Raw genomic sequence first — 17,910 nt, forward strand, 5'->3', positions numbered from 1 at the left:
ATTTGATCAATCAGATCAATCTGGTTCAGATTCCCTGAGTCAATCTCCTTGATTTATTGCCCTCAGTCATTCTGGTAAATCTTGGGTAATGTTTGCTTGATTTTTTTTTTTCCCCTGAATCATTGGTTAAGGGACTGGGAATATGGCTTAGTGGTAGTTTGCTAGTCTTGAACAAAAGAAGCTCAGGGACAGTGCCCACCCCCTAAATTCAAGCCTAGGACTAGAAAAACAAAACAAAGCAAAACAAGAAGAATCAGAATAATCATTAGTTAATGTATTCATTTCCTAATTCTTGTGTGTGCACGTGCAAGTGTGCATGTCCGCGAGCGTGTGTGTGTGTGTGTGTGTGTGTGTGTGTGAGCTGATACTAGGACTTGCATTCCAGACCCTGCCATCTTGCTTAGCTTTATTGCTCAAGGCTGGAACTGTAAGTACCAACCCAGATATCCACACAGACATAAGTCACGTAGAAAAGAGCAAGATTTAGGGCTGGGAGTTTGGCCTAGTGGTAGAGTGCTGCTTAACATGCACAAAGACCCAGGTTCAATTCCTTGGTACCACATACATAGAAAAAGCTGGAAGTGGTGCTGTGGCTCAAGTGGTAGAGCTCTAGCCTTGAGAAAGCCCAAGAGCAGCAGTGCCCAGGCTCTGAGTTCAAGCCCAGGACTGGCAAAAACAAAAAAAAAAGAGCAAGATTTAATGTGGAAAGTGTGGACAGACTGATCTCCCATGGGGTAGAGAAGAACGAAGTGTTCTCAGGCAGAGGGAGCGGTTACAGGGTGTAGGGGGTTGAGGTCCAGAGAAGGGGCTGGGAACAGGAAATCTTTGTGATTGCAGCTGGACTCTGAAGATATCAGCCAGCCAGGACCGAACATCCTATAGCTGGACTATTGCCAGGAAAACATCCTGTATCTGGCACATAGCTGAGAGTACATTCTCTAGCTCGCCCATAGCCAAGGGAAAGCATTGTATATTGGAACACATAGTCAAGTCCCGGCACCTTGCCTCTGGACACTAGAAAGCTTGTGACCGGGAATGGACTATGGCAACAGCATGTTGCTGACATGGTTGGAGCTGGGGGTAGGTGCAGATTTTGGAGAGAGTGGGCCAGGGATAGGTAGAGTGGAGGAATGGACAATTGTGACCAGACCTGGCCTTGTGGATGTCCCTGATGAAGACTGTCGATCTGAAGTGGGCAAATATGCCTATAGGTACTCTACTTCCTGGAGCCACACAATCATTTCTGGTTTATTGCTGCTTAAATGGGGATAAGAGTCTCTTGGGTTATAGATGTGAGCCACCAATGACTGGGGAGGGGGAGAGGAAGGGAGAGAGATCTTAAAATCTGATTCTTTTCTCCACTTTTATTAGCAATTCCAAATGTTTACAATTTTATTTTTTTTTAAAAAAACATATAAGCTGCCCAGGGCGCAGTGGCTCACGCCTGAAAACCTACCTACTCAGGAGGCTGAGATCTCAGGATCAAGGTTCAAAGCCAGCCCCGGCACAAAAGGACCAGAGACTCTTATCTCCAATGAACCTCTAGAAAATGGGAAGTTGGGCTTGGCTCAAGGGTAGGGTGGTAGCCTTGAGCTGAAGAGCTCAGAGAGAGTACCAAACCAAGTTCAAACCCCATGACAAAAGCTATATCTATATCTCTATATATCTATACATGTATATATGTATATGCTGGGCTCGGTGGCTCATGCCTGTAATCCTAGCTACTCAGAAGGCTGAGATCTGAGGATAGAGGTTCAAAGCCAGCCCCAGCACTACAAAGCCAGTGAGATACACACATAGTAAGTCAGGTACCAGTGGCTCACACCTGCAATCCTAGCTATTCAGGAGACTGAGATCTTGAAAATCAAAGTTCAAAGCCAGCCCAAATGGAAAAGTCAGCCAGACTCTTATCTCCAATAGAAATTATTGGGGGTAGGGATGGGGGTGTGCACGTTGGCTCACATCTGTCATCCTAGCTACTCCGGAGGCTGAGATCTGAGGATTGTAGTTCAAAGCCAGCCCAGGCACTAAAGACTGTGAGACTCTTTTTTTTCTTGAGCAGGGGATCATGGGGCTTGAACTCTGGGCCTAAGCACTGTCCCTGAGCTCTTTATCTCAAGGCTACTGCCCTACCCTGAGAGCCACAGCCCCACTTCCCATTTTCTAGTGATTAATTGGAGATAAGAGTCTCAGGTTCTTTAGTGCCCAGGCTGGCTTTGCACCGAGATCCTGTGATCTCAGCCTCCTGAGTAGCTAGGACTACAGATGTGAGCCACCACCCCCGGCCCGTCGTTCTTTTTTATGTGGGGCTTTGCGTCTAGGACACACCCCTTTGTACCCCATCATCTCTGAACAGAAACGTGGGAACACCTGGGGGTGGGGGAAGAAGATGCAGGGAGAACAACAGACAGAGGACAGGATGTGGAGAGGAGGGGCAGAGGCTGGGCCAGCCCAGCTGGGCAGCCCCCACGTCTGCTAGGGCATGTGAGCATCTGAGCATGTGTGCCTGGGGAAGGGCAGCTGTCCCCGTGTCCCCATCACCCAGGGTCCTTACCTCCCATGGTCCAGGCACACCTGGGGCCCTGGGACCCAGCCTTGGACCAAGCAGGCCAAAGGCTGGCCTGGGAGGCAGTGTGTGCCCCGTGTTCCTGTGGCTGTGAGCAGAGGGCAGCGGTGACCGGGGCTGTCAGTGCTGGATCCTCAGCCCTGGGCAGGAGGCTGAGGCTGAGAGAAAGCCCCACGGGACCTGTCAGGACCAATGGGTTGTCTGCAAGCCAGGAGTACCTGTATCAGGCTGGCTGGGGACACAGGGAGCCTGCTCTCGGGTCCTGGCCCAGGCTATGGACAATGTATTGGGAACATCAGGGAGCATGGGCTAGGGCAGAACACATCGGAAAAGGAGGAGGAGGAGGAGGAGGAGGAGGAGGAGGAGGAGGAGGAGGAGGAGGAGGAGGAGGAGGTAGAGGAGGAGGAGAAAGAAGGCCAGGCCCAGCCTTGCCAGCTGTGCCCAGGGAAAGGGTCTGTGCCAGCGGTGGGTGTTTTGTGGAAGGCAGGGTTGAGTCACTCAAGTCCGCTCGGTCCCTGCCCCTCACACTTCCATCCTCCTTTCCCCTTTCTTCTGGTCCCCAGTTAGGGGGGTTTGTCCTGCAGAGAAGGCAGTGGGATGTGGGACCATGGTGATATCCCCGTTTGTGTTCTAGAGGTTTTCCACCTCAGGGTGCCATTAGTTTACCCTAACTAAGGCTGTGTCTTGAGACATCCTGGCGCCCCCATCCAGGTGCATTGTGACTATAGATAAAGGAGGAGATTTATGGTGTGAACCCCCACAGCACATTTGCAGGCCTTCTTTAAAAACCGCCTGGTTGGCCGGGAGTTTGGCCTAGTGGTTAAAGTGCTTGCCTAGCATGCACGAAGACCTGGGTTCGATTCCTCGGTACCACATACATAGGAAAAAGTCGGAAGTGGTGCTGAGGCTCAAGTGGTAGAGCTCTAGCCTTGAGAAAGTCCAAGGACAGTGCTCAGGCCCTGAGCTCAAGCCCAGGACTGGCAAAACAAAACAAAACAAAAACAAAAACAAAAAAATGCCTGGTTTTGCAGTTCGGGGCTGCACTCTGAGATTCCCAACCTTGGGGTGTAGTCCTGGCCTGACAGCTCCTTCCCTGCTCAATAAAGTTTTAACGTCTCAATCGTGTTCTCAGTGGTCTCATAGTTTGTCCACCGCTGGACCCCATGACACTCGACCCTCTGAGTAGCTAAATCACAGGCCGGAGGCCGGCTTGCATTGTTTTGCTCTGAGCCATTTCTTCTGCATCTTCCTTAGGTTCCTGGAACAACAGGGCTGGTGGATACCTATCTTCTGGTAAGGTCCTCCCTGCCAGGAGGTGACCAGGCCTGTTTCTTGATGACTACAACAACTGCCTGGCCACACCTTTCACCAGAACTGCTTATCGATGCATCCTTCTCAAACTCTGCCGGATAGTCTTCCCCAGCTTTTCCTCCATGGAAGCCTAAAGCCGGTGTCAGCACCCTAAAGACGGGCTAAAAGCCCTACTGGTCAAGCAACTGTCCTCTGATGAGTTAATCACTTCTCTGTACCCCCTCCCTTTTTTTTGGTAGCCCTGGGACTTGAACTGGGGGCCTGGGCAATGTCTTTGAGCTTTCTCAAAGCTATTGCTCTACCACTTGAGCAATAGCACCCCTTCTGACTTTTGTGTATCTGGTACTGTCACTAGAAGGGCAGGAGGTTTAGTGAAGCTTCCTTTTAAATGTAGGGAGTCTTTTCTTAGGGTCTTTGCAATCGTAGAATAAGAATTTCTGGACAAGGGGCCGGGAGTTTGGCCTAGTGGTTAAAGTGCTTGCCTAGCATGCATGAAGACCCGGGTTCGATTCCTCGGTACCACATACATAGAAAAAAGCCAGAAGTGGTGCTGAGGCTCAAGTGGTAGAGCTCTAGCCTTGAGAAAGTCCAAGGACAGTGCTCAGGCCCTGAGCTCAAGCCCAGGACTGGCAAAAAAAAAAAAAAAAAAAAAAAGAATTTCTGGACAAGTCATCATGGTGGAAAACTTGGCAGCACTTGATTGAGTAAATAAACAAACAGGCAATCAGACAAATACACAAAAAGCAGAGAAACAGAAGGGCAGGGGCTCACTTGCAGAGTGTGGGTGCTCTCTCAGGGAGCTAGCCAGAGAAGCACGCAGCTCCTTGAGCTGTGGGGATATTTATATGGTAAGTTAGGGGGTCTGGCTTCAATGTCATGCAAAGATAGGTGCTTTGTCTTTGCTCTAATTACACCTGCTGTTACTTTGAGTTTTAAAAAAATGCATCCTGTCATAAAACAGAAGCTTGAAACAAGGCAGTGCCCTGTTGTCTGTATTTGGGGCAGATGGCTTGAGTTTTCAAAGACAGCACTTCTAACTACCATAGTTTTGAGTTGCCTTCACCAGGCCTCAGTTTCCTTACATTATTCTGCTTCATTTTCCCTAAAAAGGACTTTGGTTCCCTTAATCTTAAGGGAAGTACCTGACGGAATAGCTCTTGTATTTGTTGTAGGCTGACTGCACCTCATTTTCCCTAGTTTTTTTTGGCTTCATTTCCCTCAAAATGAGTTTGTTCCCTTAATCTTAAGTGAAGTGGATGGACAAGTTTTAAACTTGGGTCTTTGAATTCCTGGCAACCATTTACCACATCTCATTTTCCTTAGGTTAACCTGCCTCAGTACCAAGGGATGGAATCCAGAGCTTCATAAACCTTAGGGAAGCACTCTACCACTAGGCCATACTTCCAATCTTTTCTGCTTCTTTTATAAACCCTCATTCTTGAGGCATGATAGAATGAGGCAACAGGAGAATTAGAATAATTAAATATATACAAGTTACATAAGTGGGTACTCATTGTCTCATCCTTCTCTTTTCTTATTTTTTCTTTTTCTGCATGTCCTGAAGCTTCAACTCAGTTCCTGGGCGCTGTCCTTGAACTTATTTTGCTCAAGTCACCAGCACCCTGGGTGGCCAAGGTGACATCTTTAGTAGACATAATGGGACAAGAAATTGGGATGCTGAGTTGTCCAGGGATTCTGTCGTCAAGCCTGGGACTCTGATTCTACTCAGGAATACTATAATACCAGTTAAGTTCTATTGATAAAATATTCAATTGAAGAGATCTTTGCTAGATACCACTGGCTTATGCCTGTAATTGTAGTTACTCAGGTGGCTGAGATGTGAGGTTTGCAATTCAAAGTCAGGCTAGTCAGAAAGTTCTCCAAGAGACTCTTTTTTTTTTATTAAAGAATTTATTAACATTGATTTTCACATCATATTTAAAATGACGTGTTTAACAAACAAGTATTCAAGAAGGGAATCTCTATATATAATCACTGGCACTTAGACTTTAGAACATAATCAAAATTAGGCTGAGAGTTTGTATGTCATAGTCCAAGAGACTCTTATCTCCAATTAACCCTCAAACACTGGAAGTAGCATTGTGAGCTCTAGCTCAAAGTGCCACCTTTCCTCTGCCTGTTTCCAGAAATGACTTTCTTCCTTCTTCCTGTTTTCCCCTGTCCTCAGTTCTTCTTGTAGAGTCTGGGAGGCCAAAAGTCTGAAATGGAGGCTGGGGCAGAGTTCCCTATGTCTCCTGTTCTTAGTCTGGATATCTAGGACACCCCAATCCATACCCCTCTGTACCCCATCATCACTGAACAGGAACGTAGGAGCAGCTGGTGTGAGGGGGAAAAGATGGAGCATGGAGTGAGATGGTAGAGTGGGGACAGCAGAGTGAGGACACGATGTGGAGAGGAGGGGCAGAGGCTGGGCCAGCACAGCTGTGCAGCCCCCCAGGTCTGCTAGGGCATGTGAGCATCTGAGCATGTGTGCCTGGAGCTGGCCAGCCCAGGACCTGGGGAAGGGCAGCTGTCCCCGTGACCCCTTCACCCAGAGTCACTGGCCCTTATCTCCCGTGGTCCAGGCACACCTGGGCCCTGGGATCCAGCCGTGGACCAAGCAGGCCAAAGGCTGGCCTGGGAGGCAGTGTGTGGCCCGTGCTCCTGTGGCTGTGAGCAGAGGACAGCGGTGACCGGGGCTGTCAATGCTGGGTCCTCAGCCCTGGACAGGAGCCTGGGGTGGAGTGGGAGCCCAGCAAGTGAGTGCCTGGAAGCCAGGAGTCTCTTGTGCCACCCTTCCCAGTTGTGCCCCAGGGCCAGGGTCTGTGCCAGTTGTGGGTAGTGGGTGGAAGGAAGGGTTGAGTCACCCATGCCAGCTCAGTCCCTATCCCTGCTACTTCCTTCCACCTTTCTGCTTTGTTCTGGTCCCAAATCTGGGAAGTTTGTCCTGGGGAGAGGGCAGTGGGTCGTAGGCTCATGAGGATGTCCCCCTGCCTCTGATCTAGAGGTTTTCCACCACAGGTAGCTCATGCCGTCACCCTAGCTACTCAGGAGGCTGCCATGTGAGGACGATCTGAGGACAGAGAGGCCCCGCCCCTGACTCAGCGTTGAAAAAGACCCAGGCACCTCCACAGCCAGGAGTGCACAATGGCAGGCGGCAGCAGGCATGTCACCATCCAGCTGGTGGACGACAGGGCCAGCAATGAAGCTGGGGCCAGGGGCCCAAAGGCCTTTCGAGGCCAGAACTACCAGACCATCCGAGCAGAGCATCTGAAATTGAGGACTCTCTTCCAGGATCCCTTGTTCCCTGCTGGACCAGATGCCCTTGGTGAAAACGAACTGGGGCCAAACTCAGAGAAGGCCAAAAGGGTGGAGTGGAAGAGACCCCATGTAAAGTGTGGCTCTGCCTGAGGGGGGAGGCTGGGTTTGGATCCTGGGTCTGAGGGACTAGACCTACTGACAGCTCAGCCTTCTGGGCTACAGGGAGCCCAGGGAAACAGAGCCCTGGCCAGATCCGCTGCAGGCTTCAGGGCTCTGAGGCCCCCTTAGCTGGCATGGAAGCACTGCAGGGATGGCACCTGACTTCCGAGCAGCTCTTGCCTTTTGCTTTCCTTCCTTCCTTCCTTCCTTCCTTCCTTTCTTTTTCTTCTGTCTGTCATGGGGCTTGACTCAGGGCCTGAGCTGAGCTTTTCAGCTCGTCTAGCCCTCTACCACTTTAGCTATGGTGCTACCTCTGGTTTTCTGGTTTGGAGGTAAGTGTCTCACAAACTTTCCTGCCTGGGCTGGCTTTGAACCTCAGTCCTTAGATCTCAGCTTCCTGAGTAGCTAGGAGTAATCTGCAGTGACCGGCTGGCCTTGGCTTTTCTGACTGCACCCCTTTCCTCCCAGGAGTTTTGTGAGAACCCCCAGTTCATCTGTGAAGACATGAGCAGGACGGATGTGTGCCAGGGGAGACTGGGTGAGAACCCTGGGCCTGCGTGAGCCCCAAATCCCCATGTGGCAGTGGTGCCCAGATGGGGAGCCCTTGCTCTGCCTCCCTCCCCCACTCCTCCTCTTCCATCCCCTGTGTACTCTTCCTCACTGAGCTGTCCTCCAGGAAATTGCTGGTTTCTGGCTGCCACTGCCTCTCTCACTATGTACCACCCTCTCCTGTACCGGGTGGTCCCCCAAGGACAGAGCTTCCAAGATGGCTACGCAGGCATCTTCCACTTTCAGGTAAAGTTCAGTTCCTCTCTCTGTACCTCAGTTTCCCCCATGATGAAAGAGTGCCAGAGATGGCAGAGTTGACCCTGTCCCCTTGGGGTGCTCATCCTAGGGCTCAGGGTTGGTTCAGGGTTGAGGTCGGGGTCAGGGTGGGCTAAAGTGGCAGCTGAGCTTCTCTCTCCAGTTCTGGCAGTTTGGCCGCTGGGTGGACGTCGTGGTGGACGACAAGCTGCCCATCAAGAAAGGCAAGCTGATGTTTGTGAAATCAGGACAGAAGAATGAGTTCTGGGCACCCCTCCTAGAGAAAGCCTATGCCAAGTGAGGCCCCTGCCCCCCAACTTCTGAGTTCCTCCAGGCACCTCACCAAGGGCCCCAAGCTGAGTCACGACCCCAAGTGCCCTAAACCCACAGTGCACCCTGCAACCCTCTGGACTCTCCACACAGCTCTCTGCCACCTTCTCCACTGGTTACCCACTCATTCCCAAGGATCCCCCAACCCCACATTCCAGTCACCAGGTCCCAGCTCTATCTCCTGGAGAACCTGTAAGCTCAGGCTGTCTGTCCTGATCCACTGAGAGAGATCCAGAGTCATCCCAAATCCGAGCGCCATCCCTGGGACCCTAAATCTATCCTTCCTCCTCATGGGGCTCTGGAATGCCTGACCAGGTCCCTCCCCGAGGACTCTACGAGTCCCCAGACTGTGCGGTCCTGAGCTGCAGATTCAGAGCCTTCTAGCACCCCACTTTACCCTGCATTGAACATGACGTTTGCAGGGATGGAGACACTGGGTCCCACTGGCACCCCAGAAGCCTCCCTCACATCCCCACAGGCTCCATGGCTCCTATGAAAACTTGACAAGTGGCAGCATGAACGAGGCCTCCGTGGACTTCACAGGAGGTGTGGAGGAGGTGCTGAAACTGACAGATAAACCCCCCCATCTCTGTGACACTCTTCGCCATGCACTGGGCAAAAAGTCCCTCGTGGGTGCCTCTATCCAGGTGAGAACCAGATCTCCACTGTGACCCAGGTCAGGGCAGGGTGGGAGAGGCCTGTGTCTTTGCTTGTTCTCTTGCTGCCTTGTTCCTTCTCACAAATCAAATCAGCAAGCTAGAAGGAACTTATTAGTTCTCTCATGGCCAGCTTCAGGCCCAGCTGGATCCAGAGGTTACAAGAGGGTTTGTGCTAAGCCAGGCATGGTGGCTCACACCTGTAATCCCAGCCACTCAGGAGGCTGAGATCTGAGGATCAAGGATCAAAGCCAAACAGGGCATAAATGGATCTGAGACTCTTATTTCCAATTAACCCCTAGAAAATGGGAAGTGGTGCTGTGGTTCAAGTGATAGAGCACGAGCCTTTAAAATTCCAAGGACATGGCTGGGAGTTTGGTCTAGTGGTGGAGTGTCTGCCTATTGAGCACGAAGACCTGAGTTCAATTCCTTGGTACCACATACATAGAAAAAGGCAGAAGTGGTGCTGTAGCTCAAGTGGTAGAGTTCTAGCATTGAGAATGTCTAAGGACAGTGCTCAGGCCCTGAGTTCAAGGCCCAGGACAGACCAAAAAAAAAAAAAAAAACAAGGAAGAAAGAAAGTAAAGAAAAAGCAAAAGCCAGAAATGGTGCTGTGGCTCAAGTGGTAGAGCTGTAGCCTTGAAAAAGACTAAGGACCCTGAGCAATAAGCCCCAGGACTGGGAAAAAAACAAAAACAAAAACAAAAAACCCAAAGGACAGTGCTCAGGTCCTGATTGCAAGCCCTAGGACTACGGGGAAGGGGGGAGAAACTTTCTCCAATTTGCAGTAAAAACAAAACCAGCCAGGCATGGTGGCTCATGCCCATAATCCTAGCTCCTCAGGAAGCTGAGATTTCAGGATCAAAGTTCAAAGGCAGCCCAGGCACAAAAGGACCTGAGACTCTTACCTCTAACCTCTAGAAAATGAGAAGTGGGTCTTGGCTCAAAGGTAGGGTGGTAGCCTTGAGCTGAAGAGCTCAGGGACAGCACCAAGCCCTATAACACACACACACACACACACACACACACACACAGAAACTACCCTAGGCTCATTAGCTGATGCTCTCTCAACTGAGTCATGCCTCCAACTGCCCCAGATAAGCAGTGTGCATGTGCACTTGTTTGCCCATCTTGGCGCTTGAGCTCAGGGCCTGGGCATGTTTCCTGAGCTTTTGTGTTGGAGGTTATAGAGAAATCCGATGTGTATAGGTACAGCCATCAGGGAGCACTGTCATTGTACAAATACCTACTGTGCACAGAGCACACAATAGGATCACAGAGAGTCAGGGCTACTGAAGACCAAGGTAGACAGTAAAGTCACGAGTCATTTCAGTGTATAATAGATTTGCCGGAAAGCCAGGTGCCAGCGCAGGCTCAGGCCTACGATTCTCGCTACTCAGGAGGCTGAGATCCGAGGATCCCAGCTGAAGTTATTAGCTGGGCAGAAAGTCTGTGAGACTTCTTTCTCCAGTGCACTTCTCAGAAAAAGCCAGAAATGGCACTTCAGCTCACATGACAGAGCATTCGCCTTGAGTACAAAGAGGCTCAGGGATAGTGCTCAGGCCCCGAGTTCAAGGCCCAAGGGCCAAAAGTAAACTAGAATACAATTTTCCAGAAACAAGGTGAACCAAGCAGCAGGTTGGCATGTGAGGGGCCTACATGGATCAGGACCCTATACCTGAGTGAGCTGCGACTCAATGACGGGGGAGGAGGAGGCCCCAGCTCTCCATGCACAGGAAATGAGCATGAGGAAAGACAGTGCTTTTATTTCAAGGGTGAAGGCGGTGCCAGGTGTGGCAGGAAAGCCGGGAGGCTGTGTGCGGAGCTGACCGGGATCGAGGAACCAAACATGGGTTTGGGTTTTCTTTGTGTCAGTCCTGGAGCTTGACCTCAGAGCCTGGGCGCTGTTTTTCACCCAGGTTGGGGCTCTGCCACTTGAGCCACAGCTCCATTTCTGGCTTTTTTTGGTGGTTCCTTGGAGATGAGAATCTCACAGACTTGCCTGCCTGCCTGCCTGTGTTTGATGATTGACTGCTGCTTCAGTGGCCCAAGGTTGTGGGGCTGGGGAGAGCAGCTCCTCTGTATCACCTGGCCTCACCCTCTGTATCTATCCAGAAGAATCTGGGAGGTGAACTCGGGCTGTTGACAAAACATGCATACTCAGTCACCGGCACACACAAGGTGAGCTGCCCTGGGAGTGCCAGGTGAGTGGGAATCTCCAGGTGCCCGCTGCTCCCTCAATGACCATGTCCCAGCACTGACCTTGCCACCCTCAGCTGTCCCTGGACAACAGTAAAGTTCAACTTCTTCGACTGTGGAATCCTCACTGCCGGGGAGAGTGGAAGGGGGCCTGGAGTGACAAGTGAGCTGGGCCCCTGGGGGTGGGGGCTGGGTCCCCCCTGCAAGGTCCTCACACTCCTCTCCCCAGCTGCCCACGCTGGGACGCGCTCCCCACTGAGTGGCGAGATGCCCTGCTGATGAAGAAGGAGGATGGTGAGTTCTGGTGAGTTCTGGGGGTGAAATCATGGGGTGAATCCTAATAGAACAAACTAGGCCAGTGTACCTTGTAACTTTCAGGTCTGTTTCCTTCTTTCCTTCCTTCTTTTCCTCTCTTTTTTTTCTGTGTGTGCCAGGACTAGGCTTGGGCGCTGAGGAGTGTGGGGTTCTGTGGCTTTTCACACTGTTGGGTGTTGGACACATTTGGGGACCGGGGGGCTGGGTGTGTGTGGGTTGAGGGGTTCACGGGCTGACTGTCCTCGGCAGGATGGAGCTGAAGGACTTCCTGAGTCATTTCGACAAGGTGCAGATCTGCTGGCTCAGCCGCGAGGTGCTGGGACCCAGCCCTGCGGGGGGCGGCTGGCACATCCACACTTTCCAGGGCCGCTGGGTGCGCGGCTTCAACTCTGGCGGGAGCCAGCCTGGTGCTGGTGAGCCCTGGGGCCCTAGGGGGGAGGTGGGGAGACCCCCAGGCTGTGCACCCACTGCCTTCTCCTCCCTCAGAAACCTTCTGGACCAATCCTCAGTTCCGGCTGACGCTGCTGAAGCCGGATGAGGAAGATGATGAGGAGGAGGAGGGGCCCTGGGGGGACTGTGGGGCAGCAGGGGCGGGTGGCCCAGCCAGGGGGGGCCGCATCCCCAAGTGCACCATCATCCTGTCACTCATCCAACGCAAGCGACGGCGGCAGCGGCACCTGGAGGCCAAAGGTCTCACTTGCCCCAAGATGGGATTCCACGTGTTTCAGGTGGAGCCCTGGCCTGGGGTGGGCGGTGTTGAAGATCATAGAGAAGAGGCTGGGGGTGGGAGGTCAAGGTCAGGCTGAAATAGGGGCAGAAAAAGGCTGTGTGGAGGGGACCGTGGTGGCTACAAAGGGACACAGAGGAGGAGAGGCCTGGCAGGGGGCAGAGGGAGAGGGGAGGGCTGGCAGGGGGCAGAGGGAGAGGAGAGGGCTGGCAGGGGGCAGAGGGAGAGGAGAGGGCTGGCAGGGGTCAGAGGGACCCTCTGCCAGGGAGGGGTGCGGGGAAAGGGGGTACAACGCGGTCAACAAGAGGGTGGTGCCTGGTGCCACCACTCACGGCCTGTCATCCCAGCTCCTGGGCAGGCTCGGATTCCAGGGTAGCCTTGGAAGCCAGCCAGGCAGGAAGATCTGTGAGGCTCTTAAGTCCACTCAATCCCAGAAAATGCCTTTAGTGGAGCTGTGGCTCAAGGTAGTGGAGCACTAGCCTGGATCAGAGGTCAGGGGCAGCGCCCAGGCCCCAAGTTCAGGCCTCAGGACAGCCAGTGAAAGCGCACTGGACCTCCACTGGTGAGGGCCAGAGGGCTGGCATGGTGGCTTCTTCCTGCCCCTGATGAGCCCCTGGCTTTTCTGTCTTGCAGATTCCAGAAGAGGTGGGTGTCAGGTGGCGCCCAGGCCTGGCTCTGCCCCGGACAGGCACGGTGGAGGGCCCCGGTGGGGCGGGGGATCCGGAGGCCAGGGCCCCCCAGGCGGTGTGGGGGGCGCTGGCTGGAGGAGGCCGCTGCACGGGTGGAGAACGCACCGCCCCTGCCCACAGCTGCTGGGCGTCTGGGACTCGCCGCACAGCCGCGCGCTTCTGCCCACTCTGCTGCGCGCCGACTGCTCCGTGTTTTGCGCCCGGCGCGATGTGAGCCGCCGCTGCCGCCTGCCGCCTGGACACTACCTGGTGGTGCCCTACGCGTGCCGCGGCACCCAGGACGCGGACTTCATGCTGCGCATTTTTTCTGAGCGAGGACACACGGCTGTGTGAGCCTGGGACCCCAGAGAGGGCATGGGGGGACGAAACCCCACCACCTCCACCCCTCCCCGGACCCCAAACCCCACCTCCACCCCCGTTCCAGACCCCAACTCCGTCCTGCTGTCTCCACGCCCTGCTCCACACCTCAAGTCCAGCCTTAGGCACAAGCCACGCCCACCGCGAGGCTCCGCCCCGGGAGTGAGCCACGCCCCCGGGGCCTAGAGCCCCGCCCAGGTCCTGCTTAGGGCTCGGACCGCGCCAGGTCTCCAAGTCTGGTCTGTCATTCGCAGGGAGGTCGATGATGTCATCAGCGCGGACCTGGAGGCCCTGAAGGTGCGGGGGCTGCTCTGGGAGGGGACAGCGCGCGGGTGGCCAGGGCCGGAGGACAGCATGGGACAGGGCTTTGGGTCAGGACTCAACTCTCCCCACCACTGCAGATCCCTTATGAGCCCCTGGAGAAACAGCTGGAGCAACTGTTTCTGGAACTGGCTGGAGAGGTGAGGAGAGAGCTGTGCATATGTGTGTGTGTGCACGTGGTTTTGAGCCCAGCCCTCTTCATGCTCCCTTTCCAGTGCTCCCCTTGTACTCCCTTCCTCACCCTCCATGCTCACATCGCCTGAGTTGCTTTCTTGTAATGCAGCTGTTCCCTGCCTCAGTGCTTTTTTCTGTACCTTGGTCCTTTCCCTCCTTTGCAGGCAGTTTCCAAAGTGCTTCTTCTGGCAGCTGCCAGCCCTGGGCTCCTCCAGCCCCACCTTCCCCATAACTGCCTGACCCAAGTGGACTCTGAGAGGACAGGCCTGGGGATCTCAGTCCTTGCCATGTCCCCAGCTGTGGCCCACACAGGGTCTCAGCAGCTGCCCTCTCTTCCAGGAGGAGGCACTGGACGCTTACCAGCTGCACACCCTCCTAAGCATTGCCCTGGAGCCTGGTGAGTTGAGTGGCCCTGTAGCCATGGGGTCCAGGCTCAGCAGAAGCATCTCCCTGCATGTGGCCTGTGGTGGGCTTCTCCCAGCAGCCCTTGCTGTGGGAGGCAGGGTGGGTAGCTGTTGTGGGCACAGGCTTGGGGAACACTCACCCCGCCTGGCTTCAGATGCCAGCTCTGAGCCTGTGTCTAGTAAAGGCCCCCTTTAGTGAGTCCCATCTGCAAAGCTGAAGCTTCATCAGTGTGTGGCCTCCAGGGAGCAGGTGCTGGGTGTTTTCTTTTCATGTGTGTGCATGCCAGCGTACATATGGGCACTCACACTGGCCTGTGGCCTCAAGAGCATGGTACTATTGGGATTTGAACTAAGAATGCGGTCACTGTCCCTTAGCTTTTTGTGTCACCAGCACTTGAGCCTACTCTACTTTTTGGTGATTAATTGGAGAGCAAAGTCTGAGTTTGGGGCCAGAAGTGTGACATCATGGTAGAGTACTTGGCTAGAATGCACAACATCCTGGCTTTGATTCCTTGGTACACAGAAAAAGCCCCAAATGGCGTTGTGGCTGAAGTGGTAGAGTACTAGCCTTGAGAAAGCTCAAGGACAATGACTGGGCCCTGAGATCAGGCCCCAGGATTGGCAAAAGAAAAAAAGCAAAAGGAAAAGGAAAGAAAAGAAGTCTCACTTTGTTACTTAGGATTGTTTTGAATTGTGATCCTCAGAGCTGAGCCTCTTGAGTCGCTAGGGTGATAGCTGTGCCCCAACAGTGCCGGCTCGGGTGTTTTCTTGTAGGCAAAGCCAACGCTAAGACCATGGGAGAGATTGGGCTGAGGACCTGTGAGCAGCTGCTGCGGTGTTTTGGGGTACGTGCAGGCAGGGTGGGGAGGAAGGAGGGATGAGGTGTGGGGGTCTCCTTCCCTTCTGCGGGCAGTGTTCCTTATCCCATGTCCCCGGCACAGCGCGGACCCTGCCTGTCTCTGCACCACTTCCAGGAGCTCTGGGCTCACCTCCTGTCATGGCAGGTAAGGTGGGGACTCACCTGGGTGGCTTCCTACCGGACAGGGACCCCCTTTAGGTCATCAGTTACCCCCAGGAATTGGTTCTGGCTGGGGGAGCTCAGGCACCTCACCTCCCTTTGAGGGGCTCTCTTTCCTTGGCTACAAATGGGTGCCTGGAGCCATGCAGGGAGGAAATGGTGGAAGGTTCTAGACACAGCAATACACCACCACATTTGAGTGGCAGGCACATGGCCATTTGGTCAGAAGAGCAAGCAGGGTGCAGTGGTGCAGAGCCCCTGCTTAGAGGAAGGGCAGCTGGCCCGGAGGCCTCAGGGTAGGTGGTCTCCCCACACAGGACACATTCCACAAGTTCGATGAGGACAACTCGGGGACCATGAACTCCTACGAGCTGAGGCTGGCGCTCAGTGCAGCAGGTGTGCCGGGCCGGGAGGATGGAGGGGGACGTGTGCAGAGGACCTGAAGTGGGGCTGCAGGAAGGAGCATTGGCCCTGTGTCTTGAGGCTCAGCTAGTGTGGTAGAATGCTGTGGACTGTGGAGAGCGTTGGCTGAACCCTCGCGTGCCTTTCCTTCCAGTGTGATGTGTCTCGCACTGTAGGCTCTCTGCTGCTCATGTAGTTGTGTATCCAGGTGCATCCACAGCCTGGAGTTTCAGGGGTCCAGGGCTTTGGGGAGCCCCGTGGACAGCATGACAGAGGTGACCTCCTGCCATGGCACAGGAAGCTGGCAGCCATGTTTCCACGTGGTGCAGCTTTGGGGACAGGGTTGTTTGGGGGTATTCAATAAAACAACCCCCACCTGGGAGTTTTGGACAGGTGTAGTCCATGCCCAGGGCCCCCATGGCTGCACAGCTGGGCCCCCTGTACATGGTGGGGTGCCATGCCGATGGGGGCTCACGGGGCTCCATCCCTAGGCTTCCACTTGAACAACCAGCTGGCTCAGGCCCTCACCAGCCGCTACCGGGACAGCCGCCTGCGGGTGGACTTGGAGCGCTTTGTGTCCTGTGCGGCCCAGCTCCTGAGCATCTTCCGTGAGTGCCCTGACTTGGGGTGCAGCGGGCACCACTCAGCTGAGGGCCAGCACCCACTCTGCTCCTCTCTGTACAGGCCACTGCAGACAGCACCTGGCCGGAAGTGACGGGGTTGTGAACCTGACCCACAGACAGGTGAGCTGGGGTGGGGACCAGGTGGCTTGGGCGGGCGCTGGTTGGAGCTCACACCCCACTTTCTCCACAGTGGTTGGAGGTGGCCGCCTTGTTCTCCTTGGGGCTCCCTGGAAGCAGCACTCCAGACAAGCACGCTGGCACCTGCCCATCCCCTCTTCTCTAGACAAAACTCCACATCCTCTTGATGTCAATGTGAGTGGACCCCCACTCAACTTGGACAGCGTACACTGAACACATGTGAGGGCTGCAGAGACCCGGGCCTTGCACAGACATTATACAGAGAGGACGCTAGGGAAGACGTCTTCAAAATAGGACCTGTCAAATCAGGCGCAGTGGCTCATGCCTGTAATCCTAGTTACTCAGGAGGCTGAGATCTGAGGATCAAGGTTCAAAGCCAGCCCAGGGCAGGAAAGGACCTGAGACTCTTCTCTCTAATTAATCACTAGAAAACAGACAGTGGGGCTTGTCTCCAGGGAAGGGTGGTAGCCTTGAGCTGAAGAGGTCAGGGACAGTGCCCAGGCTGAGTTCAAGTCCCATGACCACCCCCCCTAAAAGAATGACATGTCATCTGTTCTCTCTCTTCAGGGTTCTCCGGTGGAAGATTTTACCTTAACTCTCCAGCCTGGCCCCCCACTAACCCATCTACCCTAGTACCTACCTGTACCAGACATGGAAGCCTCACATATATACTTTATTAGCTCATTTTACTTGGTTTACTGGTGGCAGCTTTTTCCTCTGGGAGGTACACTTGCGGCTGGGTCTGCTGTTGCGGCTGGGTCTGCTGTTGTGTCCATCTCTGTAGTGTTAAAGAGTCTGGTCCCCTCCAGATCACCAATCAACAGGCTGAGCTCGTGGCCCTCCCAAGCACATTCCACAGCGCTGCTAGCCACTCCCTGACAGTATACAACTAAGTATGCCTTCCATCTGGAAGCGATGAAGCCTTTTGACAACTAAGGGAGCATCTGTTATAAATAGTCCCCACATGGTTAAACTTTTGAAAGCCTCATTTCTTCCCGCAGCTATTGGGATAGTTCACTGCAAGGCCCACTGATCAGACTAAATCAGGGAAATAACCTGTGTGAGGACACTGCCAGATGGGCTGCCATGTCCTCCAGGAAGCAGGCATTAGCACTGCCAGTGACAGAGAGCCCAGCTCCTCTCTCTGTTCACCATCACCAATCCTGCAGATAACGAGTCGGGGATGGGAAGAAGGGGAAGCAGAAATATCCAAGCAAATAATGGTGCCCCAGCAGTCATTAACATTTGCCAGACCAGAGAGGCTCATGGCCCACTGCACAAGGTTATCTCTTCCGTTAAGGAGTCGACAAACCACCTATAAGACTCTATATCATCTTATCAACCTTGGACCTGGACCAGTTCACTTAATCAGGCTCTAAGAATGTTCCTGACTCTTAATATTTCCACCAACTATCGTTTCTATTGTGCTGAACTGCAGCGCCACCCATTGGCTAGG

General features: G+C 53.8%; 1 protein-coding gene across 1 annotated transcript; it reads left to right on the forward strand.

The window, feature by feature from the left end:
- Positions 1-7,024: 7,024 nt before the first annotated feature.
- LOC150043879 (calpain-12-like) lies at positions 7,025-17,153 on the forward strand. Its single transcript, XM_090322783.1, has 22 exons — positions 7,025-7,267; positions 7,766-7,835; positions 7,974-8,092; positions 8,265-8,398; positions 8,910-9,078; positions 11,203-11,268; positions 11,364-11,449; positions 11,516-11,590; positions 11,851-12,014; positions 12,088-12,329; positions 12,962-12,973; positions 13,138-13,346; positions 13,629-13,671; positions 13,776-13,835; positions 14,209-14,266; positions 15,048-15,118; positions 15,215-15,277; positions 15,609-15,687; positions 16,185-16,301; positions 16,378-16,436; positions 16,507-16,628; positions 17,022-17,153. Exons 1-21 carry the CDS (start codon positions 7,025-7,027, stop codon positions 16,597-16,599), a joined length of 2,232 nt encoding a protein of 743 aa, XP_090178909.1. The 3' UTR covers positions 16,600-16,628; positions 17,022-17,153.
- Positions 17,154-17,910: the final 757 nt, after the last annotated feature.

This window comes from Megascapheus bottae, chromosome 31, assembly GCF_031878675.1.
Source record: "Megascapheus bottae isolate mThoBot1 chromosome 31, mThoBot2.hap1, whole genome shotgun sequence".
Lineage (NCBI taxonomy): Eukaryota > Metazoa > Chordata > Mammalia > Rodentia > Geomyidae > Megascapheus > Megascapheus bottae.